The 26,231-nt window shown below is 44.1% G+C and overlaps 1 protein-coding gene across 7 annotated transcripts; it reads left to right on the top strand.

The window, feature by feature from the left end:
* The first annotated feature begins 1,690 nt into the window (after positions 1 to 1,690).
* On the top strand, positions 1,691 to 25,870 carry fhip1aa (FHF complex subunit HOOK interacting protein 1Aa). Of its 7 annotated transcripts, none has more exons than XM_028975427.1 (12): positions 1,691 to 1,838; positions 10,318 to 10,529; positions 13,817 to 14,497; positions 16,688 to 16,846; positions 16,933 to 17,019; positions 17,678 to 17,818; positions 18,234 to 18,313; positions 18,441 to 18,640; positions 19,301 to 20,233; positions 21,108 to 21,286; positions 22,786 to 22,906; positions 23,837 to 25,870. In XM_028975427.1, exons 2-12 carry the CDS (start codon positions 10,422 to 10,424, stop codon positions 24,025 to 24,027), a joined length of 2,880 nt encoding a protein of 959 aa, XP_028831260.1. In that variant the 5' UTR covers positions 1,691 to 1,838; positions 10,318 to 10,421; the 3' UTR covers positions 24,028 to 25,870. The 7 variants fall into 7 exon arrangements, with proteins under 7 accessions (XP_028831260.1, XP_028831254.1, XP_028831256.1 ...); XM_028975421.1 differs by having other exon boundaries at positions 17,678 to 17,845; XM_028975423.1 differs by having other exon boundaries at positions 1,708 to 1,902; positions 17,678 to 17,845.
* Positions 25,871 to 26,231: the final 361 nt, after the last annotated feature.

Raw genomic sequence — 26,231 nt, 5'->3', positions numbered from 1 at the left:
CCACTTTTTGTTAAGTACATAACTCCACATGTGTTCATTCATAGTTTTGATGCCTTCAGTGAGAATCTACCAATGTAAATGGTCATGAAAATAAAGAAAACACATTGAATGAGGTGTCTCCAAACTTTTGGCCTGTACTGTACATAAAAAAATTGTTAGAGCATCTTTACAACAAATCAGAGTTTTATTAATCTAATCACCAAGTCATTTTTATAAAGGTTTATTCAAACAAACATGTCACTACTTAAATTGCAATGGATTTATTCAACATCGGGTGTCACCTCCTCAGGCCCCGGGTACAGCATACCAAGGGCCCTTTACGGTTCACCTACTAGGTTCACCTGCTATCCTGTCCTCACCGTACCCACTCCAACCTGGACAAGAGAAAAGGTCCGGTCAGAATCCGGTCAGTTCTCCAGGGACTTCAACTCCATCCGGTCCTGTCTGCTCCACACAAAAAATGTCCAGGATGCAGGTGATCCCCAGTCTGGTTGCCTGGATCTATCTTACCGACGGACCACAACATATCAAGCTGAAGAACATCACATCTGGTGCTGTGGTCAGCAGCACAGGACCACCGAAGGGAACTGTCCCTCTTCAATCTGCACATGACCAATGTGGGACGTGTATCAGAGATAACCAGGAAAGGGAGAACTGGATTCTGGTGACAAACTTGTGGTCTGGTGCCATACAAACCATCTGCAGCTCAACACCTCAAAGACCAACTGGTTATGGATTTGTAGGAGATCCAGACCAAGTCCATGATCAATTCAGATCAAGGGAGAGGAGGTGAAAGTGAAGCGATTGTCATTGTGAAACCATCACCCTTTGTGAGCAGTGGGCAGTCATGACAGGCGCCTAGGGAGCAGTGTGTGGGGACGGTAACTTGCCCAGTTGACCCCGCAATTCCAATTATGGAATTCCTTACCCGCTAGGTCATCACTGCCCAAGGTGGAGGTGGTCCACACCTAGAAATACCTCAGATTTTGGGTGCAATAAATATTTAACTATTACTTAAACTATGTATTTATTTTTAGTTTATTTATTTCGTTTGGGTTGCTTTTTGTGATGGTTGCTAGTTTTGTTGTTGTTTTTTTCTGCTCTAAGATCTATTCCTAATGTCTATTCTAATATCTATTCCTATATATATTAGAGCAGGATGTTTCCTTCCCCCAAGGAAACATCCTTGGGGGTGGGGGGGACATCCCAAAGGATCAATTCCAATCCCTTGTCCTGTAGGCCAGCAGCCCTCCTCAGGTCATCTCTTTCCATGTTCCCATGAGCCAACTCAAGATCAGGCAGAGAGGCTACATCAGGTGTGTTACCCCAAAAACGTGCAGGATGAGCGCTGCCCCCCAGAACCAGGGCTGGTGACGTCTGATATTGTCCAGCAGGTGGAGACATTGAAAGAAAAAACATGAGATGTGTATTAACAAGACGTGAATATTAACAATTTTTTAAACAGATTCGATAATAATTTAAATAAACCGAAAAATAAATAATAACAATAATAAATATTTATCTACTTGAAAATCCTTTTGTAAAATCAAAGGCTATTCAGTTTTAAGTATTTGAAGTATTGTGCTTAATACATTGCTCAGGTAAGTGCCGACGTCACTGGCAGCCGATGGCTACGCGGGGAAAAACAGAGAAGTGGGCGGAGCCTCGGCGCCGAGTGCCCGCCCACCGACCTCACCTTTCCCCGCCGCGCCGTTCAGGTTCCCGTCGCCCCGGTGTCAAGCGCCGCCGTCCGCCGCCAGCGGCAGCTCCTCGGATAACCCGGATTACGCCTTCATTTCTGCGTGGCCAGCATCTTCCTACGCCGGGGAGCGCCGGGGGTGAGAGACTTTCTGCCCGCTTATTACACGACGCAGACCTCGACACGGACCGTCATTTTCTGTGGTAAATGTCGGACGGTAACGCGGCTGTTTGGCGTTCTGTTCACTCCGGAGTTAAAGCTGACGGCTGCTCCCTGCCGGTCTAACTTTAGCCGTGGAGCGGGGTAAGGTGAACCCGCGCTGGGTTTTTTTTTTACACGTTTCTCCACAGCGGGGTTCGAACCTGCGACCTTGACGCTGGACGCACTGGGCTCTTCGCGCAAGGGAATGTGTTGTTATTGTCGTGTGTTGTTATTAAGCAGTAATAACACGTTGTTGGTGTCAGAGTAAAATATTCGTGCTGTTGTGCCTGCAGCCTGTTGCCATCGGCCTGCGAGGGCATTACAAACCAGGACCGCAACCCATCCGCCCCCCTTCCGTCGTGGAGACCCGTCACAGTTCCACAGTCACCATGCGTGTCCTCCTTCACGTTCTGTGCCGTCCCAGCGTGGAATCGCGGCGTCTCGTCCCCCCGTGAGAAGGTGCGAGGCTTGTGGCCGGAGGCGAATTTCCCGGTCCGGCTCCTCCTTCGCGGCGGACGCATGGCAGGCAGGTTCAGGAGGCCGGAAACCGCCTTTGTTTACGTAACTGATACTGTGAGTGAGTGGCAGATACGGCCTTTCATGTGAGCCATACCGGTTTCATACAATTTGAATGGTTTTGCGGCACACTTTCTCTACGTTTCAGCTAAATCGATGTCAGGAAGTCCATTGGACTGAACTATTTCAGGGCAGATCGAGGCATTTTGCCGCGTACATGTGCCGCCGTCCCACTGCTCCGTCTCACTTTACATGAAACCAAAGCGTCCCTGTCCTCCGGCAATGTAAAGCTAGGGTTAGGTATCACTTATTTACACGGCGTGGCGGTGCTCTGGGATCGGGTTCGGAGTCTTTCACATGGCGCTGGACCGGGCGCCTCTTCGAAAGTCTCCGAGTTTGCGCAGGACACCAGACGAGCTGCTCGGCAGACAGATGGCGGGACGGCATTTTCTCGGGACAGCTGCGCTGGAATGATTTCAGTATCAGAGTCTGAATCTGGTGTTGGTACAAGCTGGATACTGAGTTTCTGATATAAATGGTAATCAATGTCTATTAAATAATATTTCACTGCAGATTTACGAGGGATTATGGTTGGACCCGTGCTCATTTAGTTGGAAATGGGAAATACACCTCATTTACTAACATGGTTGGTGTATAATTGTTATGTGACATAATGAAGCCTAATGATGCTCTATTCTTCTTTTTTTTTTTAAAAGCCTGCTTTCTAACTACAATTTTCATAGTGGGGTAAATATTGCTTTTGCTGCGTGCTTCAGAACCTCCTCTGGCAGTTTTCACGGTGACACAAGGCCATAAAAGACCATTTTATCTTGTTTTTTTCGGTGCATACAAACAAGCAACTGGAGCAACGGCGGCTCAGATCTCACCCTCCGCCATCGGTTCTGCCCGGGTGACATCACTGTGTAAAGTGCCTAGCATCCTTTCAATGTCCTCTGCATTTGTATTTTGTGTTGTGTTGTTAAGTCTGAGATCAAGGCCAGGCACCCCTTCACCCCCTATGGTGGTTCGTCTCAGCAGCACCTGAATGCTATCTACACATCTGTCTGTATGCCTCCTCCGGCATAAACTACTCTTATCTGAGCCCGGCAGCTCCAGAGACGAATCACACACACACACACACACACACACACACACACACACACACACACACACTTACTGGCCAGGCTCTTTGCACAGTGGCGTAATGGCTCTCTGATTTATGACAGGACCCTCCTGCTCTGGAAGCAGCTTTCTGCTTGACCTACTGATGCTGTATGAAGTGTGAGGCAGCATCTTTGCCGGGCGTGTCCGTGTGCGCACGTCGCGCGGTCCCTTGTGTCTTGGCCTTGTTTGCAGGTGCTCGGTTACCAGTCTCACGCTCCCTGGAGGTTGTAGCTTCCTTCCATGATGAAGCCGCACGCTCACCTTCAAAACCCAACCTGCTGGCTCAGGGAACCAGAATAATAACGCGATTAGATCAGGGTAACGTCAGGGTAACCCACTTCCTGTTCTGTATCATTGTAAATTTCCCACTTGTGGGACTAATAAAGGGTCATTTTGTCTTATCTTATCGTTGACTATTTAGTGGGAAAATGGAAAACACGGGTTCAGGCTAGAGGCCATTTGGAAAATGCTGCTCTTGTTTACTGTAAATGGGGTTGAGAAATGCGTTAGCATATTGAACACGCAACGAATTAACGAACACGAATTTCTAAATACCTGGTAAAAAGGGCGTTAATACCTAATATTTGAAGTCCCACAATTTGAAGTGAGTGGCCGTTCCTCTTTTCGCCGGTGTTCTGCGTTCGGACCTGCTGTAAATAGCAGTCTGTCCCACTCCGACGGTAAACATTTCACCCGGCCACCGCGGGTGCTGCAAGTCTCCCGGCGTCGCGGGCGCGTGAGCTTGTGAGGAGGTATCTGGGTGTGAGTGTGGTATTTCCTTGCTACTTCCTACATTCCTAGACTCACACAAAGGGGCCTGTAGTTCCTCAAGGAAGGAATACTCCTTCCTGGAGGGCTGAATAAAAAAAAAATTTACTTAAACATTGTTCCAATTACACAAAGCTTCAGTACGCTGTAAAAAAATGTGTTCTTTTAAGTTCTTTCAACTACATGGGCATGAAAACTTTTTAAAATGCTTCGCAGCCTTAAATTTTTTAGTTTTTCCCATCTTTTATTTTATTTTTTCACAGGGTAATAATTGCCATTTAAGGATCGTGTTGTTCACATTTCTAGGGGCGGGTACCGTCATGGTTGGACCTGGACCCGCTTGCCCCGATTTCTAATTGTGTGCACCGCTTGTCGCTTCTATATATAGTTTGTATCACATCCCCGCCGGGTCATTTTATGCGGTGCGTCTCGTCCGGTGTTACCATGCGTCAACAAAATCCTCCTTCTGCGTGCGAATGCGCCCTCACCATCTTGGCCAGGATTACTTCCCCCGTAAAAAGCCAGAAGAACCCTGAGCTGTGGGCAGGCCTGGGGCTCGGCCCGCGAAGTTCTCCAAGTACTTGCTGAATGTGCTCAGCTGGTGCCAGGGCCGCCAAACACAGACTGGCCAGCGGTGCGAGTTACGACAGACCCCCGTTCGACTGGGTGTGGCGGTCCAAGAGAACTGCCGGGAGACGCCCTTGGCTTTACATAGTGCTGAAAGTAAAGCAGCCTGGAGACAAACACATAAAACACACACACACACACACACACACACTTAGACAAACAGCCTGCTCGCTCTCTTTGTAATTTGCATCGCCCTTTGTAACAAGCGCTCCTCCTCCAGTGAGTCGACTGCGGCGCCGTTGTTGTACGTTCTGTGTTCTCTGGGGCTGATAATATTATCTCCTCTCCCATGGCCCCAGTTTCACCATCACACCGGGGGAGGAAGAACCTGTTTTCATGGTCCTCAAAGGAATTAGGGAGTGACAGATCTCGATCTCTTCCATTGTTACCTCTGTGCTTAACAAGATTCATGCTCACTGACAGCAAGAGTTTAAAATGGAGGTTTGACGTTGAATCTGACCAGGTGACTATTCATTGCAGTTTATATAGAATCTTCTTAGTAATTAAATGAAGGCATTTTATACATTCATGTGACCCAAATAGGCAGTTTGCATCCCCATTATAGATTATAATCACCATTATAGATAACATATTGTATTTGGATTTATCTGACTAGCTTTTTCCCGCCACCATCTTTCTGGTTCCATTAAAACAGAGGTGTGAAAAGTTTGGTTGTATTTCATTAAATCACTATTTTTACTCTCATCGCTTAAGGCATGCCCTAGATTTTAAACATATGGTATCATTTCATGATTGTTTTTATCAATTACGTGAACAAATAGGCAGTGTTAATCAGCAGCGGGTCTCCTGTTGTCTCCATGGGCGACGTTCTCATCACTTTTCCTCTAATCCGGTGAGGATTAGTCCAGTCGGGGGGATGTGTACTCCAGCTCCGTGCCAACCTGGACCCTTCCTGCAGCGCCACCCCCTCCACACATGACTCACCGGCGCTCCCTGTGTGTGGTGAGGATAAAAAATGACCTGCACCGGCACTGCCTGAGCTTCGATTATATTAGACATGTTAGTGGGATTCTCTGCTTTGAAAGGATTTTTGTATCAATGGCACCGTTTTTTGTCGGCTCTTGTACCCTTGCGCTGCGAGTTCCTACAGCATGTGTGTGTGTGTGTGTGTGTGTTGCGTGCATGTTTTCCTGTACTCATTAGGCCCATTTTGCCGCTTGGTGATGAAGGTCTGCGGATGAAAGGGCTCCCACCACGCGGTCTCGGCTCGAGTGGGGAGCAGATTGATTTTGTTTTCCTCAGACAACTTCAAGATCTTGTTTTCTTCTGCTGCATTAAAAACACTCTGGAGATCAATGGCTCCGTCAGGCTCCCTGTCTCGTGTTCTTGTTTACAGCTTAACTTGTGCACCATGCAGCTTTTGTGGGGTGTGTGTGTATGTGTGATTGTGTGTGTGTGTGTGTGTGTGTGTGTGCACGCACCAGGGGGCTTTGTCCCTCAGCTCGACCTTCTGAAGGAAGAACTTTTATATTTCTGTTTACTTTGAATATCAAATGTATCTGTCTCCAGCTCGGCAGTCTGGGAAGCAATAATTGCGTAATTTGCATAATTGCATAATTGGATAATTGCAGTCCAACTGAGGTAAATGGCAGGTCTGAGATTTCCTTTGGGTGGAAATCACTGATTATCATGTTCTTCTAAATACACACAAGCATTTGTTTGTATAGCTTTGTGAAGACCTATGATAATAAATATATAACATAAATGTAGTATATGTGTGTGACATATACTTAAAAAGACTTTGCAAACATCACAAACAGGACATCGTCCTCAAGGAAGACCCCCCCTAGATAGATATAGTTACCGGCACACACTTATGCAGACAGTTGCGGGACGTTTCTGAGAATCTTTGTCCATCAGCTTCCTTTCAGAGGCGGCCTCCACAGAGCAGACGCCCTACTTTGGACAACGCCGGGTTCTCTGAGGCTCTATTTTGAGTATGTGGAGCATCTCTTTGCTGCCTCAGCCCGTCTTCAGGGGTTCTCCTTCAGCCCTCCAGCCGTGTCCCAGCACACGATGATTGTGCGTTTAATTTGGGTCATTTTTCACGAGGTGCTTTAGCACTCAGCTCATAGTGATCCTGCTTAACCGAGTGCATCATTCGCGTGCTGCATTCGCCTGTATGACTTTCCATATATGATAAATCTGTTTGTTTTTGATCTGCAAATAATATTATTGAAATGTTTGTTGCTTTCTTACAACTTATAAATCAATGGCCTATTTTGAAAAATCTTGTTTTGCAGGCTTCCTGTGTCACAAGAATGTTGTCAGAGACCCAGCAGACCAGTTGGGCCAAAACACAATTTAGTGTAATTACAGCCTGATCAGTACAGTAACCGGTGAATTGTGCAGTGATGCAATGCCTTTCAAAGTCATGTAGTCTGAAATGTAGTCAAAGGCATACTGTAAAGGTGGACATAAGATATAATGATGGAAATTCTGTGTTACATAAGTCTTAGGCAAAGCACCGTCCCCACACACTGCTCCCCGGGTGCCTGTCATGGCAGCCCACTGCTCACCAAGGGTGATGGTTAAAAGCAGAGGACACATTTCACTGTGTGCACCATGTGCTGTGCTGCAGTGTTTCACAACGACAATCACTTCACTTTCACTTTCATTTATTTTCTTCTAATTTGTCATGTGCCACAGGGGCAAGTTTATTGACCCTCCCTCTTGATCACTATCTTTTATATCAAATATAACCGAATATAACCAGGCCTATTTTGTTTAGTGATTGTGAAAGACAGATGCCCAGCTATTCATTGTTACTGGGCTGCAGAGTTATTCAGTGTACTTAATTGGGGCTGATGCAAGGCAGTAATCTTTTGCGCCATTGTGTGGGTGACCCCATAAGCGCTGTTGGCCTGCAGCAGAAATCTGTCTGCCGGACCTCAAAAGAGCCAGATTACCCTGCCAGTTAAGGAACAGCCTAGCCGCTGATGGCTCGGCCGAGATCCGTTTCTCCCGCAAATCTGGGTCAACGTGAAATTTCAAGGCTTGAATAGTGCGGAGGGCCACGTTTGAGGCACTTGTGCCACCCACCATCTGGAAATCTGCGTATTCATTCATGAGGAGATTATGCAAAAAAATATGACAGCTTTATCAGTAATGTGCTCTCTGTTCATATACATAGACCCTAGATTACATAAATGCCATTGCCATGGCAGTATGGTGGAGCCCCAACCCCTCCCCGTGATGGGTGTACTGAAGCAGCTGGAACTGGTGCGCGTGGCTGGCCCATTGTTCAGGCCGTCCAGGGGAAGCCTGCAGTCATTAATGCCTCTTAAAGGTGGCAGCTCTGAATGGGCTTAGTACATATGAAGGAACCGTGGCTTTAACTGTAAGTACATATTCTATTGATCGGTTGGCGTGGAAATTAATGAATGCTGCAGTGCATGCTGCAAGTCAACACACTTCAGTCTAACTTGATTGTGTGGTCATTGTACATGATGTACCCTGTACATGCATTGCATCTATATCATGGTACTTATCCTATCATTTAATTTTCTCAAATAGAGAATTGAGACGTTAACTAATTTTCCTCATTGACATATATTGCATTGTGCCATACATGTAAACATATTGCAAATATGTTGCTAATTCACCGATAGTGATCAAGTGTTTAGTTGGGAATTGGTTGATTGTTCTTACTCTCACTTTTCTTGGTTCCTTACTGTTTTCCTCCAGTCTGACATTCAGAACTTCTTACTCACACTCTGTCCAGTCATTTCCTCACACTACACACACACACACACACACACACACTCTCTCCTCCTCCTCCTCCTCTCACTCAATGTGGTCAGATCGGCTTCACTCCACAAGGCTGCACATTGCAGCTGAGATCTCCAGGACTGTCTTCCCTCGTAGGAACGTTGCTGATCTTTCCGGGATGTCCTACCGATTCCTGCTTTAGGAATTACCCATTCCAGAGTGGAGGCAGCGGTAGGAGGAAACTCAAACCCTCTACATTCCTCTGAAACGAGCACTTGGAGAGCTTTAAGTAAAAGCAGATGGGATTTAGCGTGAGATTCAGACAAATTCTCTCACTTTTTTTCCAAAATTATTGTTGAAGTTTTTTTGTTAGAAGTTGGACGACATGAAAATACTTTTTGAACAAATCAAGGCTTGAATGGCTCATGCTTGTGGGCGAGACTGACTGAATTGTGTTGAGCCTAAATAACAGGCGTCAGTTGACCCCCCTGCTGTGTAGGATGCAGTTGTATAGAGGTCAGGCTTTTAAAGACACTCCCACAGTTGTGAGCCAGTTATAGGGAAAGAGCGGCACCTCACATCGGCAGCAATATGTGATGACTATAATTACTATTTGGCAAATAGTAAGACATTTTTACATATATGATGCAAGTAGGAAGACATTTATATCCTTTTTTCCATGGAGGTCCCATCACACGCACTACTTGGTCATGCACAAAGAAAGGTGAATACGGAATCGCTGAGGACAAAGATCCAACATGACAATGTAAACAGGAACAGACCAGTGGATGGAAAAAAATGTTTGGTACTGACTGTAAATGAATTTTAATGTAGCTGTGTCTCCTGTAGACTGTTCTGACAGATAAGGGGGTCATTTTGCCCAGTCGCCTGTGTTTACTGAACATAACCCTTGGGTATTCCTACATGGGTGGTATCCTGACAGGAGATGTGCAATTAAATGTAGTTCTACTGTAATGGAAAGGCCATCTTTCTACTCCTCATACATTTGTACATTTGCAAAATGGTCTGAGATGGACTGCATAATATTTTATGATAAACCAATACAATGAAGTTGTTTAAATATATATGTAAAATGGGGATTATTAAATTATATGCTGGAAACATTGCTTTACTTATCCTGGTCCACTTTTTTTGATTGTGCTAAGTCTCATCAGATCCTGCAGTCTCCACAGAAGAAGCTGGAATGGCCTCAGCCTTGCTGAAACATTCCAGAGAGCAGACAGACATTCCGAGACCCACACTGACGGCCTGCGGAGGACCAGCCCTTTCCTCTCTGGCTAGAGGAGGGGTCTGCTTTGGTTGTGTGTGGTCATTTTTTTTCTGCTCGCATGCCTGTCATAGCTGCTGTGAGGTTGTGGAGAAGGGCTGGGAGAGAGCTGCTCCTCTCCGGGAGTCGGGGGGGTCAGCCAGATCAGAGGATTGCTGCGACGTGAAATGCCTGGTGTTTTCACAAGAGACGTAAATTTTGAGGTCATTTCACTGTGTGCACTGTGCGCTGTGCTTTTGTGTATCACATGGGACAATCACTTCACTTCACAATTGATGTTGTCACATTCCTTATTTTCTTCATTTATCTTACATTTTTTTAGAACAAGACTTGCCAACATGCAAGTGGTTGCCATGACTCCCATCCCACAGTGACGATCTGCCCAGCCACCTTCATTATGGTTAAACTCCACATGGCACACTGACCATGATAGCCTCTGTAGTCGCCAACGGGAACCGGGGGAGCCAGTCCTTGGTCCTGAAAGGGGTGGACCCGGAAACATGCATGATCGTCTTCAAGAACCACTGGGCACAGGTGAGCAATTGTTCATTTTTTTTGTGTTTTAAATGGTTAACCATGCATGGTTAATATCAACTGAAAGGATTTACTGCGTTATGTTCACAACGCCCATCCTATTACAACTTATTAGTGCCAGTAGAGCTCAAAAAAAGGATCTGTATTTAGTTTATTGTTTATAGTAAACTAAAATTAATAATTTCAGTGTTCTTTATTCAGAACGCTGCACATTTCTGCCAAATACTGCTCTACATACAGTGCATCACTTTTTCTACATTTTATGTTAGTCTTTTTAGAAAATTGATTAAATTCATTTTTTTCCTCAGAATTCTACACACCACACCCCATAATGACAATGTGAATAAAAGTTAGAGGTTTTGGCAAATTTAATAAAAATAGAACTAAGAAATCATAGGTACATAAATATTCACAGACTTCATTCAATACTTTATCTGCACCTTTGGCACCATTACAGCCTCAGATCATTTTGAATATGATGCCACAGGCTTGGTACATGTACATCTATCCTTGGCCAGTTTGGCCCATTCCTCTTTGCAGCACCTATCAAGCTCCATCTAGTCGGTGTACAGCCAGTTTAATATCTCTCCAGAAATGTTCAATTGGATTCAAGTCTGGGCTCTGGCTGGATCACTCGAGGACATTCACAGAGTTGTTCTGAAGGCATGATGCCTGGCATTCACACTTCAGTCTCAGAGTTTTGTTTCTTATGGTCTGAGAGTCCTTCAATTCTTCCATCTGGCCACTACCATACAGGCCTGATTGGTGGATTGCTGCAGAGATAGTTGTTCTTCTAGAAGGCTCTGAGCTCTGGAACTCTGAGAGAGTGACCATTGGGTTCTTGGTCACCTCTCTGAGTAAGATCATTCTTACTCAGGTGGCCGGCCAGCTCTAGGAAGAGTCCTTGTGGTTTTGAACTTCTTCCACTTACGGATGAGGGAGGCCACTGTGCTCACTGGGACCTTCGAAGCAGCAGAAATTCTTCTGTAACCTTCCCCAGAATTGTGCCTCAAGACAATCCTTTCTTGGAGGTCTACTGAAAATTCCTTTGACCTCTTGCTTGCTTTGGGCTCTGACATGAACCGTCAACTGTGGGACCGTATATAGATGGTGTGTACCTTTCCAAGGCAAAGGCTATGAATACTTAAGCAATTATGCTTTCTCAGTTTTTTATTTTTAATAAATTTGCCAAAACCTCAATTCTGAGGAACAAAAATTCATCCTGGTGGTAGTAGCCTAGTGGGTAACGCACTCGCCTGTGAACCAGAAGACCCATGTTCAAATCCCACTTACTACCATTGTGTCCCTGAGCAAGACACTTAACCCTAATTTGCTCCAGGGTGACTGTCCCTGTAACTACTGTAAGTCGCTCTGGATAAGGGCGTCTGATAAATGCTGTAAATGTAAATTTTAGAATTAGTCTGTAACGTAACAAAATGTAGAAAAAGTGATGTGATGTGAATACTTTCTGGATGCACTGTTATTGAATGTGTCAATTCATTTAGGATGATGGTAATTAAATGCAAATACAGCTAAGTGTTTAGAAAAATGGGATTGAAATGTGATTTCATGGAAAATCCTGGATATTCAGCCATATGCCGTTTTGGGGCTGTCATCCAGTTAACTCATCTTTGCTGCGTTTGCCAAAAGGGGGTTAAATTGGGTTAAAACTCCAGGCTCATTTTCTCCATCTGTCCTCCATTCTCTGAAAGTTGGCAAGCATGTGTTTTCCCCGTCAGATGCAGTGAAGCCAGGGAACACAGGGCCTATTTGACGGCCCTTTCTGAGTACCTCTGGTTGCCGAATGCCCCTGAACACAACAGGCTTTGTCTGTGTACAGAAGAGCAGGGCTCGGGCCGCCAAGAATGAAATTAGACCCCTGAGCTGTGCGTAGCGTAGCCAATTGTTAACAAATTCACCCTGACTCTGCAGTACGAGGGGCTGTTCACTTTACCAGCACAACGTTGTTTTTGAAAAAAAAACAAACAATATGAATCATAAATCAATTATTTTTATGTTAATTATAGTCCATTAATTATTCACAACACTAACAGCAGTCCCAGTTGGGCATGAGAACTGCTCAGAGCTTGATCTACCCTAACGTTACTAGACCGGCTTCAGCCTCCGCACTGTACTCTGGTAGGTCATGCATGCCCGTTACATAACCACTTGCTGCCTCAGACCGAGAAGCGCACACTCTACATTCAGATTTCGCACTTTTCTCGGTACCACTCCCACCTAAAGACCCTCACGACCGCCAGACTCCATCTTCTATTGTGTAATGGTTCCTCTTGGATATAAATACTCTCTGGGTGTTCTCTTAGTTTGTCAGAAATGCCTGGGAGTAGGAGGAAACATCCTCCCCTCTGATGTAATGTTTGTGGTTAGATATGGAGCTTGTCTGGGAGTCTTTGCCTACTTGTTGACATCCATGGTCCCATCTCCATGGTAGCAATTGGCTGCGACACAGACTATTTTTCTTTTTTTGTTGCAGCTAACACCAAATGGCTGTTTTGTGTTCAGACAGTAATGAAATCCAATCATGATGTAATTCAGCGGAACAATATTTTCATTAATAACCAAATAACCTGGGGGCAGTGGTGGCCTAGCGGTTAAGGAAGCGGCCCTGTAATCAGAAGGTTGCTGGTTCGAATCCCAATCTACCAAGGTGCCACTGAGGTGTCACTGAGCAAAGCGCCGTCCCCACACACTGCTCCCCGGGCGCCTGTCATGGCTGCCCACTGCTCACTCAGGGTGATGGGTTAAATGCAGAGGACAAATTTCACTGTGTGCACTGTGTGCTGTGCTGCTGTGTATCACATGTGACTTCACTTTTTTAAAAATATCAAAATATAGTCACCACAGACTATAACAAATCTCCATTCCATTAATAAACAATCCATCATCATCATTACTGTATCTAATATCCCTATGGTAACTAAATGTCCCGAGACAACCCATTTACCGTCACCTCTCTGACTTTTAATAGGGTATTTGTTTCATCACAGATAATGAGTCTAAGCAAGAACTCCATTAGAGGAAGTCTAGAGAGTCTGGTGGAAATTTACTCTGAAATGCCAATCTTTAGTTTTCTCCTTATTCTACTGCGAGACTGGCTAAGAAATATTAAGTATAGAACATTTGTTGGGCCTCATAAACATGATCACTGTTATAATCTTCATGATTACTGCAGACTATCAGCACTTTAATTCAAGCATCCTGATTGGCAAACAAGTAAATATGACAGTAGTGAACATATTAGTCACCATTTCCTATTGTCTTTCCAGGTGGTGAAGATCCTGGAGAAGCATGACCCTCTGCGCAGCAGCAGTAGTGGGGGTGGCCTGGGAGTTAGTGGCGGGACAACTGGCATGAGGTTCGGGCCAATCCCCAGCGACGAGGCGAGTGCGGTGCAGAACTACGTGGAGCACATGCTCTTCCTGCTCATAGAGGAGGAGTGCGGACAGGCGGGTGCCATGGGCCCCATACTGGAGTTTGTGGTGCTGGAGAATGTCATGGAGCGCCTGTTCCTCTGGAGCCTGCGCCGAGAGTTCACCGACGACATGAAGCTGGAGCAGCTGAAAATGTACGAGATGCTGGTGAGCCAGGCCAGGCAGCCTCTGCTGCACCACAAGCCCATACTGAGGCCGCTCATGATGCTGCTGTCTTCCTGCTCCGGCTCTGCGGTGGGCCCTTCTTCCCTAGCCGTGGAGGCTGAGCTGATGCTCCTGCTGCACCAGCTGTGCTGCGTCCTCGCCAAAGAACCATCCGTGCTTGAGCTGTTCTTCCACACCAGCGAGGATCAGGGCGCCGCCAACTTCCTCATCTTCTCCCTGTTGATCCCCTTCATCCACCAGGAGGGTGCGGTGGGGCAGCAGGCCCGGGACGCACTGCTGCTCATCATGGCTCTGAGTGCGGAGAACAATATGGTGGCCAAGCACATCACCGAGAACACATACTTCTGCCCGGTATGGCTACTGCAGCTAAAATCTCTCTTTCCAATGTTCTGATCAAATGAATTGCCTTTAGCATTCATTAAAAACAAATGAAAATTATAAAAATTATATACACATGCACATATGTCTCATATGTCTCAATAATATAATAATACTGTGATATACACTGCTCAAAAAAGGGAACACAAAAATAAGACATCCTAGATCTGAACAAATGAAATATTCTTATTTTTATTCTTAAAACTCTTTACATAGTTGTGCTAACAACAAAATCACACAAAACATAATGATGGACATCAAATTTATCAACCCATGGAGGTCTGGATTTGGAGTCACACTCAATGTTGCTCTCCTACGGCCTCCTCCACGTCTCTTGATGTTCTGGCCGGTCTCCTGGTAGCTCTGGACACTACACTGACAGACACAGCAAACCTTCTTACCACAGCTCGCACTGATGTGCATCCTGGATGAGCTGCACTACCTGAGCCACTTGTGTGGGTTGTAGACTCACACCATCCACACGACTGAAAGCAGCGGCAGCATTCAAAACATTAGCCAGAAAGCATAGGAGCTGAGACCTGGTCTGTGGTCACCACCTGCAGGACCACGCCTTTATTGGTGATGTCACCTGTTGTCTCCCCCATTTGCATAACATCATGTGAAATTGATTGTCAATCAGTGTTGACAATCAATTGACTTCCTAATTGGACAGTTTGATTTCACAGAAGTGTGATTGACTTGGAGTTTCATTGCGTTGTTTAAGTGATCCCTTTATTTTTTTGAGTAGTGTACTTACTAAATCAATCAGTGAAGAAAGTTGGGCCAGCTTCAGTCTCCTCATGTATAAACAGGGAATGTTTGTCCCTTTTCAGCTGTGCAGTGGGTGTCATCATTTGCATACAGCTCACAAATACTTGTAGGCACTATGGGAAATATGCCCTCATGGGCAAAACAAAACAGAGATCCTGTAAGGATCTGCGGTACACAGCCTTTTTGCGTTAAATGTAAATGAGAGTGCGCAGGCAAGATAACCATCAGGACTATACAAATCCAAAGGGAAGTTGTAGTGCATCTCCGTGAGGATTATCAGTTGCATTAATTATTGATGAGTCACTTTGGCACGCTGCATCAGTGGACATTATCAGTTGGGTGGCTTCAGCACATGCCTCGCCCCAGAGGTGATTAGAGTTTACATAACAGCATTTGGTGGAAGAGTCCAGGAAGGGATTGAGCTGATCCATATTAAGTGATTACCCATGCAGTGTGATGCTGCTGCAGGCAGGTGTTGTATCTGACCATACCTGAGACCAGATGATAAGGAGAAAGAGCAGGTCCGTAAACACCAGACTGCCTGGGGAAAGGTAATGCTGGGACTCGCTGTATTTTTATGTACATTTTGAATTTGCTGGGTAGAAAATAAGCACACACTCCAGTCTTGGTTTGTGAAAAAAGGAAGGGCACAATAAACCATTGAAAAAATCCACCACCTTTAATGTGATCTATAACTTGTACCTTTTTATTGAAGCAAATAAATGAAGCAAATAAATGGGATTAAGTGACTAACGTCAGTGCTATGTTGTCCATATCTGATCTTCATAGCTAGAGTTAGAGTTAGAAGTGAAGTTACATATTATCACAAAGCATTTTTTTAAAGTATCACAAAAAACCTGCCACTTTTAACAGGGTTTTTTTTATATGTACTGTAAAAATTCTTGGTAACGTGGTAATAATAATTAATATTAAGTCAATGTAATGACCTGAAGATTGTATTTTACATATTGTCACGTCTACGGACTTACGGGGGAAGGAAGCGCAGAGGTCTGACATTCTGGGAAGGGGTTTTTATTATTAAATAAACAATAAACACAAATAAAGATGGGCGCGGTGGCCGAAAACAGTTTAACATAAATCACGAACTGAAACAAACCCGTAGGCGTGTGGCGATTGCCAGAACTCAAAACACATAAAACAAAACTAGGTCAAGTTCGTGCAGCGAGTTCACGAAAATGCCAGCAACCCCGAACGGGCAGAAACTTCCGGCATTTATGGGGCGTCAGGATTGGGTTCCGGTGTGGAGCCCAGCTGCAGGCAATCCTGACACATATACAAGTTCTTCGTGTTACCTTCAGGGTTTTTCTGAAACTCCATAATCCTCTGTAGTCCTTGAATTAAGATCTGAATTAAGAATTTTTTGTCTCTCAGGTCCTGGCCACAGGTCTTAGTGGCCTGTACTCCTCTCTCCCCACGAAGCTAGAGGTGCACAATGAAGAGTGGCACTGTCTGCACAGGGAGGACTGGCAGCAGGTTCCCGCTCTCGTTCAGTTCCTCAACTCCCTTGAGTTCTGCAATGCTGTCATCCAGGTCAGTTCCAGTAATCTTCAAGTGTCACATTTGCACAGCGTGGCCGCCTTGATCGAGTTCTCTCACCTCTCTGTCACTTTTGCCAGGTAGCACATACTTCCATCAGAGACCAACTGGTGGGTTACATCTACAAGGGCTTTCTTGTTCCAGTGCTTGCACCCGCTCTACACAAGGTAAGTGTGCAGCATTTCATCTTAGATTTTTGGGTGGTAGTGGGTACCAGAAGACCACAAGGTCCCAGGTTCAAACCCCACTTTGTGTCCAAGACACTTGGATGTCTGAGTGTCTCCAGGGAGACTGTCTCTGTAACTACTGATTGTAAGTCAGATATTGCTTGCATGTGTTTCACAGGGTTTTATTAATATATTTTTTTATGTCAAATAATGCAGAGTTTATATAGTTCATCTAGTTCAATGCTTATTAACTTTATCTAACTTCAGACTTTTCTGTTGGACGTATTTTCTCTTTCAAGTGTCAAATGTGATAATGCCACATTACATTATACGTTTTGTTTGGCCAGTCAAATCCTGGCAGTGACAGTGTCACACAATAATGGCCTCATAATGAAACACCTGTTTTCAATATCATTCCATACCTTATTACATTGTTTGTTGATGCAGTGCCATGTGATAAGTTGCTGCCTGGATCAGATATGGAACAATTTCATTGCAGATGATAAATCTAAAAAAGCACAACAACAGATGTGAGGTTGTGCTATACCGTAAAATAGTGGCAGAACTATGATGGTCTTCTGACCTTTTGGACTTTATCTCATGGCCTGTTCCTCCTGTGAATTGTTGTTTAAACACGGAAATGTGCTTCATGCTGCAGCTGACTCTCGAGGAAGTGATGACAACCACAGCCTACTTGGACCTTTTCCTGAGGAGTGTGTCAGAGCCGGCCCTCTTGCAGACCTTTCTGAGCTTTATCCTTCTCCATCGCCATGACAACGTCCATATCCTGGATACCCTAGTAAGCCGGATCAACGTACCTTTCCATGTAAGAATTCTTCTTACTGCATAAACCATGAAGCTAATATTTTTCTTTCACTACTTATTGTCATAAGGATGTCAAAAAAAATCAAAGGGGTTCCAGTATCTGATGTCTGCTGATATAAACAGTTGGATAAAACCTCAACTTGATAGTATGATGAAACTATAGTTTGCATTTGGGATTTGGAAATATCTTCATGGTATAGATAATACTTTTACTGCTGCCATAGGAACAACGTGCAGCAAGCACATGTGCAGCAAGCACATTTGTTATGGATGAGACTGTAATATAATATGGCAATTTGACCAATATTATGGTCCAGGTTTACTTTTTCTTAAATATTTCTTAAATAAAATATTGAAAAATCCAAATCTGTTGAATTGCTATTTTCCAGCTGGGCACGGTGTCATTGGCTTTATTTCGCACTCTGATTTGCTTGTACTGCGAAGATGTCATTCTACAACTCATACTAAGGTATGCTTTATGTTGACTGTATTTGATTATGTGGTCAGTATCAGGATTGTCTTGTGTCTGCCCTGCTGATGTTTAGCTAATAGCTGAAGACCCTCTAAATTCGAACAGCCCTCCCACATCTGTGCAGGTACCTGATCCCATGTAACCACATGATGCTGAGCCAGCGACAGGTGCTGAAAGAGAGGGACTGCTACTCCGTCTCGGCTGCTAAGATACTGTCTCTCACTCCGTCCTGCTGCTCTCCTGAGATTATCCCCCCTCCCCTGCGACAGCTGGATGAAGTTGTGTGGTCAAAGGGCGGTGACAGCCCACATTCAGGAACTATGGGTAGGGAGTACGGCCCGCGCTGACACACATTGCTCAACCTGGGAGTACGATCTAACTAGCATTCTTTTGAAGGTTTGTTCCGAACAGAAACAGTACATTTTATGCTTCTGTTCTTATGTTCCACAGATTACATTACATATTACGTTAGAAGAATGTTTCTGATGTTACAAAACAGTGAAATTATCAAACAGTTAATCTCTTTTCATTCTGGTGATGTTGAATGTGGCTTTGTTCCTGTTTTTTTTTTTTTTTTCATTAATTCTGTGAAATATTTCAGGGTTCAAGTCTTTTTAAAGTGATTTGCAGTGAAGCAGAAACAATTCTTCAGTTATATCCTGTTAGAGGTGTTCACTCTATTCGCGTTCCATTGAGAGCGCTTGAGTTGCAACAGTGTCAATGCGTTAGAAAACGAATTCTGTTTTTTGGGTCACTACCTAGACAGCTGAGCTGTGTCCTCAATATTGTGATCTTGGTTCTATTCTCACATTCTATTCTTGGTTCTTTTCATTCTTTTTAGCACACTGTTAAACACACTTTACTTATTTTAATATATTTTAATATGTAAAGTGGGCACTATGACACATTCCTGTATACACCCTGTAAGGTGCTAGTTTATTGCTGATTAGAGTTAAATTTCCGTTTTATCTTTCCTATATTAAGCTGAGTTGAATGACCACTCAGAGGAAGACAGCTCAGGCCACTCTTGCACCATTGGCTCTGAGGTTTACATGGACGCCAGCTACCTGCAATACCTGCATGATGCTCGCTGCAGAATCAGTAAATGCATCCGAGCATGCATTGTGTGGTCAGCACCTTACGATGGTGAGAACCCCCCACCTGACCAGTACCTGCCCAGCACCCTCGAAGAAACAGCCAGGATGCGCCCTTCTGCCCTAACCAGGAGGACAACGTCCAACTCCCAGCCTCACCGACTGCCCCAGACGCGTCCAGATCCTGCATCTGCCATCAGTGTCCTCGAGCTGGAATGGGACGATAGCTATGATGCAGGTCCCACACAGCCAACTCCAGAGGAGGAGGTCCCCAAGCCTCTCCCAGCTGAGCCCCCAAAACACATCCAGGAGCTGAGGAAGAGCGCCATTATGCTCATCAAGGGCTCCTATGTTGAAGAGTCAGACTTCCAGAATGATGTGATGGTGTATGATCTGGTGGCTCAAAAAGACACCAATGACATCACTGAAATGTCTACATCACAGGAATCAGAGAGAGACGCTCACATGTCAGAGCTCACCCATCGGCATAGCGGTGGACCTATCAGCAATGGCCTATGCCTCGCTCTCCAGCCCGCCATAACCGTGGAGCACGAAAGGAAGAGCTCACTGGGAGAGCACGGCCTGGACGGAGAGGACCTCATGTCCCAGTATGAGGAGCTGATTCGGACTCTCGGGGTCGAGGCAGGGAGCCCCATCAGAACAGACCTAGAGTTCAGACGGCCAGTCTCTCCAATGGAGCAGGAAGAGGAGGATGTAGACTTCAGCTGCTTCTCTTCAGAGACCCCAGAGGCGGAGAAAATGCCATCGCCTTTCGGGAATAAAGCACGCAGTGGGAGCAGAAGCCAGGGAGTACCTTTTACAGGTGGGGGAAAGATCTTACTGAAAGTGAAAGTGGTAGTAGCCTAGTGGGTAACACACTCGCCTATGAACCTCACCGGGTTCGAATCCCACTTACTACCATTGTGTCCCTGAGCAAGACACTTAACCCTAAATTGCTCCAGGGAGACTGTCCCTGTAACTACTGATTGTAAGTCGCTCTGGATAAGGGCGTCTGATAAATGCTGTAAATGTAAATGTAAGTGATTGCACACAACGAAATGTGTCCTCTGCCTTTAAAGGTCCCCTATTATGATTTGGGTTTTTTTTGCTTTTATATCAGTCTTAGTTGTCCCCTAATACTGTATCTGAAGTCTCTTTCCGAAATTGAGCCTTGGTGAAGAATTTCAGCCACTTTTAGCCAGTCCCACAATGAGATATACCCACGATGTGTCATTTCGGTGTCTTGCTTTGAACACCATTCCACAACCACAGTGTTTGGTACAGACGGGAAGCAGTGAAGCAGAATGGCCAAACACGCTTTATACATATCACCATTTCTAGCCACTGCAGGACCATAGACAGGCTAATGGAACTTGTATTGCTGTTAAATAACCTCACAAAGTGAAATTTTCATAAAAAAACTTTAACCATCACCTGTCGTGAGCAGTGGGCAGCAGTGGGCAGTGGGCAGCCATGACAGGTGCCCAGGGAGCAATGTCTGGGGACGGTACCTTCATCAAGGGGACCTCAGTGACGCCTTGGAGGGTTGGGTTTTGAACCCGCATCCCTTCTGTTATGAGTCCATTTCCTTACCCGCTAGGCTACCACTGCCCTCACTGAGCATTTTTGCTGCTTGTTGTACTGTGTCAGGTTGTGTGCAGGGATATAAAATTGAATTTGTTTGGCTTCTGTCTCAGGGCCGTTTATGAGTGTGCTACTCTCCCGTCTTGAGAACATGCTGGAAAATTCCCTCCACGTGAACCTGCTCCTGACGGGCATCCTGGCTCAGCTGGCAGCCTATCCTCAACCTCTACTGCGCTCCTTCCTGCTCAACACCAACATCGTGCTGCAGCCCAGCGTGCGATCCCTCTACCAGGTACCGACTCCTTTCTCTTTACATTTACAGCATTTATCAGACGGCCTTATCCATAGCAACTTACAATCAGTAGTTACAGGGACAGCCCCCCCCTGTGTCTTGCTCAGGGACACGATGGTAGTATGTGGGATTTGAACCTGGGTCTTCTGGTTCATAGGCAACTGTGTTCACCGCTAGGCTACTACCACCCAGACTGTGCATGTGCAGCGGTTAGTGACAAGGTTGAAAGTTTGCATGTTCTCGGCATGTTTGCACGGGTTTCATCCTGCTGTCCAAAGACAAAGGTGAACTGGTGACTCTAAATTGTTCCTACATATGAGTGAAGTGTGAGTGAATGGTGTGAGATTCTCTCATACACTCATATTGGGCAGGTTTCATGGGATGTGCTCCAGCAGCAGCAACCCTGATTAGGACTAAACACTTTTATATAGTGAGTGAGTGAGAAAAATGTGCATAGCCTCAAGAGTATCCAACAAGCAGAAAGGATAGAAGAAAACTTTTTTTTTTTCTATCTATTATTTATACATTATTTTGCTCAAAGCAGTTTCACTCCCACAGAGACTCGTCAAACAATCAGAGCAATTAATTCCTCGGATGTGGGGGCCGTCTGTCACCAACATGTCTATCCCAGAAAAATCAAGTTGAATTAAACTGAGCTGTACATCTCTACTGAGCTGCTTTCAAATGAGACATTACGGGGGCGTGCATTGCTTGCTGGCTTATGAATAATTTAAAAATGTTATGTAAACAAGTAAATCAAATTGTGCAAAGCTGCCTGTTTTGATGGAGAACCAGCAGGAGTCTTTAAACATTATCCTTTAATAGTGCAATGTATTTAGCGCCTAAGGTTAAAAACAATTGACTAAACTAGTAATGAAGTGGTGGTAGTTTGATACAGAACCACAGTCCAACCAAGGTTGTCAGCAAAATAGTCATCTGTTAAAACATGACATCTAGTAGACATTTCTAACTGTGATGAATTATGTGAAAATCTATTACATTTTTGTAATAGATTCTGTTACATTTCTCACTTTATTACACTTGATCACCATTAACATCTGAATGCAAGATATTTTTTGGTGCTATTATTATTACAATAGCAGTATTAAGGGTTATTTCTCTTTAACTTGGGCTCAGAACGATCAAGGATTATTCATTTGTATCAAGTACGTATCATGTAGTACATAGATGTATATGACATTGAAATAAGATGCCATGTGTTCAAGTGAATCCTATAGAGTGTATATCGCCCCCTTGTGGTCTATAATAGTTTTTAATCCATTCTGAAATAAAAGAAAGGCCAATAAAATAAGCTACAACGAGCATGTATTAGGTGTCTTATTAACATATTTGCATGTAAACCAATTTATACAGACATTAATATATTCATATTTTGTGAAATCCTTATGTTGCTCATCCCTCACATTAGGGTTGGCTTATGAAATAGAACCTGTCTGAAGGTGTATGCTGAAAGTCATAGCTATTGCTTTGATCACCAGGTTCTTGCCTCCCTGAAGAATCAGATTGAACATCTTGCAGCAACACAGAAAGACTTTCCAGAGCTCCTGACTGCTGCTCAACACTGTCTGCTAGCTAGAGAGAGCACCCTGCGAGGTCAAGGTGAGTCTTTTAGCCTCTATGTCCCATAGCAGTAACAAGATGTTTGTACCCTGTGTCACATAAACACAGTGTACCATCAGCAGCATTAAAATGCCTCCTCTGTCATACACATAATAAATAATAAGCCTGGGCTGCAGTCCCATGTTCCACATACATTCTGAAGACCTTGTGAAGAGCAGTTGCTGCATTTATGAATCTCATTCATCATTTCTCAAGAGGAGCTACATGTAATATTCATGTTGCTCATGGAGGAGCAGCAATTGCAAAGAACTATGTGGCACAGTCTGGTTCTTAAAAGAAGGAAATAGCCAGGGCTAGTGGGAGGTTCAGTTTGTTTTTAAGTACACATGCTCTCTGATGGACTGAATATATTCCGGTTGATCAGTTTTGACTAGAAAAACAGTGAGTTGTTATGTAGGCTTCTGCAGTTGACTTGGTTTACGCGTGTGTTCTGCAGCTGCTAGGAGTTCAAATCTTTTGCTGGGTCATAACCTGGCATGTATGACTGTATGCAGGTTCTGGAAACAGTGGGCTGACTTTTGAAATTTCTTGTCTTCCAGATATGGGCATCTGTATGAATGTGATTTGGTGTGGTGCATGTGGCATTTGATACAGAGATATTAGTGCTTCACTAATGTCGGGCACGGAATGTGTACATGTGGTCTTTAATGATTATTTGATGCATAATTTAGTAACTGTGTATCATTTAAGGATACTAGTTTAGACCTACAGAGGTTTAAAACAAAAAACCTGATTGATATGCTTTTTTGCTAATGCATGGCTTTTGAAGATTATAGAGCCTGTGAGTTGATCTTTTAAAAATAAAAAAGCTTTGTCTCTGTGTTTAAATTGGTTATATTTGTAAGATTTTATCCGTTATCTGTTAAAATTCCTTCCTGTCATTTGTCCTGCTTCTGTTCATATGCTCAGAGCCAACAGAGTTTGGACTTCGCTTCTTGGCCAGCAATGGAGGAAAGACCACAAAGAACCAGCCCAGAACCGTCCTGCCTACAAAACACACAGAGGTCTATGCCACCGTAGTTTTCATAGAGTTCCTGAAAGAGCTGGCCGCCATCGCACAAGAACACTCCATCCTGTCACATATAACCATGGAGGAGTAGCCATGTAGTCCTTTTAGAATAATTTTTTTATTTCAAAGACATTTGTTGATGAAAAAAGTCAGTTACAACTCAAGATCATGAGAAGATACCTCTTGGAATTTGTCTCTTTCCAAATTTCTGCACTGAACTGTCCTTCTTTTGTTGTGGAACATCCAGGCTGCACCCACTGTGGCTTAGCTCTCCTATGCAAAATGTTTTCCCCTCGGGCCAGCAGTCACCTGGCCTGTCTCTACACGGAAGTTGACCTACATTGGTGTAGAGCTCCACCCCCCAACAATAGAGACTCTGCACCTGTCAACGGCACTGAAACCTGAGCTTCACACAAGACGACCAAAGACACCAAGGCTGAGGGATTCGGCCACCGAGCTGAGGTCTCTTTTACTGCCACCCTGGGACAGACATGCAAGTTCGGAGGGTTCAAACTGCAGTTCAATTTCAAGATGTGGCCTTAATTTTACAGTGGTGCCTGTTTGCTTCGGTGGGGCTTTTAGCAATTAAAACATTACACATAATACATTTTGGAGTTGGGCACTTTTATACAACTTTAACCCCTCTCCCCCTTTACTTTAATGTGGGCCAATATTAATGTTGTTGGCTCCACCAGGTTCAGTGTCTCATATTGAGAGATTTTATAGCTGCATTTTAGTGTCATTAGTCTCTTAGTGAATGAAAAAAATCTATCTATATATTTATATATACACATGCACACACACACATTTAGTGTGCTTTTATGACAATCAGGTTTTCCTCATACAGCAGGCATTGTGAATGTCCAATTATGGCACAAGTGAGAGGGCCTCATGTGAAACGGTACATTGGTGAGGTACAAAGAAAGTTGTGCTCTTTATGTGTTTTCTATCATTTTTCAAAAGACATGAGTGTCAAATTATACCCAGTGTGCATTGCATCTGTTGACTCAAGTTTGTTTCTTGCCAATGGGAAATGATTTATGTCAAAGAGATGCCATTATTTGTCAATCTCCACTTAATTGCTCATGAAAAATATACATATCAGATGACACACACCCACTGTGTCATGGTTAACTATGCCTTACTGTGTACTGGTTATCAGTGTATTTCATGTTAATTTCAATACAACCAGCAGAAATCTTTTACCTAATAATATGCAGCATATTTTATTTTGCTTTTAATGGAGACAATTGTCTCATACCTTTCCTTTTTTCTTTTTTTTTTGAAGCATGTCATCTGCATGATTATGTGCATGAACTGTGGGGTCAAGGGGCAGTCAGATGCTAAAGTGCCCTTTACTAACTAATATGCTGCCTTCATTTCATGGGAGAATCATTTATATTTTTCTACTTGACTTTTTTGACCTTTTTGTCTGCTGGTGAATTCAACAATGAGGGGACCTAAGAAAAATGCTGTGTGTAAGCATCTAAAGTTCATCCCATTTGCAGTCATTGCTTTTATAGGGGAAGGACAAATGCTGAATGTGGAAATTCTTTAAAAGACAAAGAGTTCCTGTATCTTTCCTTTATGATTGATCATACGTTGATAGTTTTTTTTCTTTCAGTTTTATCAAAATGCACAAGTAATGACTGGACTGCAGTATAGCTGGTTTAGGACTTCCTCCAAAGATATTTATGCACGTATAAAAGTCTCAGATGCCTCGACATGTCTGACTAATGCACAGAAAATCATCCTTCAAATGTTGATTTTAAGTGAAATGTCTGGTGAGATTATAGTATGTACACTGCTAGTATAGAGGCGGCACTAAACACTGGATTTCAGTTTTGTTTTTTATTTAATATCAGGCTTTCCCCCTCTTTGTAAAAAGCACATGGCCCTTTAATAAAGACAACTCTTGTCAAATGGCCTCATTATATTTGCATTTGAATGATCAAAATTAAAGCTAGGGCACTTATTACATGGAATTCACTGTGTTTTGAAGACGTAGGTCTGCATAAGGAGACATTAGAAATCCATAGAAGTTCATGCATCGCACTGGCTACATTTACATTTGCAGCATTTACCAGACGCTCTTATCCAGAGCGACTTACAATCAGTAGTGACAGGGACAATCCCCCCCTGGAGCAACTTAGGGTTAAGTGTCTTGCTCAGGGACACAATGGTAGTAAGTGGGGTTCGAACCTGGGTCTTCTGGTTCATAGGCGAGCGTGTTACCCACTAGGCTACTACCACCTGAGCTAGTGTGGAGTAGCAAAAAGGTAGACCCACTTGCTG

Source organism: Denticeps clupeoides, chromosome 4 (assembly GCF_900700375.1).
Source record: "Denticeps clupeoides chromosome 4, fDenClu1.1, whole genome shotgun sequence".
NCBI classification, from domain to species: domain Eukaryota; kingdom Metazoa; phylum Chordata; class Actinopteri; order Clupeiformes; family Denticipitidae; genus Denticeps; species Denticeps clupeoides.
This window is presented reverse-complemented; position numbering and strand designations above follow the sequence as displayed.

What these genes read in the sequence shown, in the direction of transcription:
- fhip1aa (XM_028975421.1), top strand. Translation starts at nt 10,422, where the DNA reads ATGATAGCCTCTGTAGTCGCCAACGGGAACCGGGGGAGCCAGTCCTTG. An exon ending in TCAAGAACCACTGGGCACAG is followed by an intron (nt 10,530 to 13,816) that starts GTGAGCAATTGT and finishes TTGTCTTTCCAG; the next exon opens with GTGGTGAAGATCCTGGAGAA. An exon ending in GAGCACCCTGCGAGGTCAAG is followed by an intron (nt 22,907 to 23,836) that starts GTGAGTCTTTTA and finishes TCATATGCTCAG; the next exon opens with AGCCAACAGAGTTTGGACTT.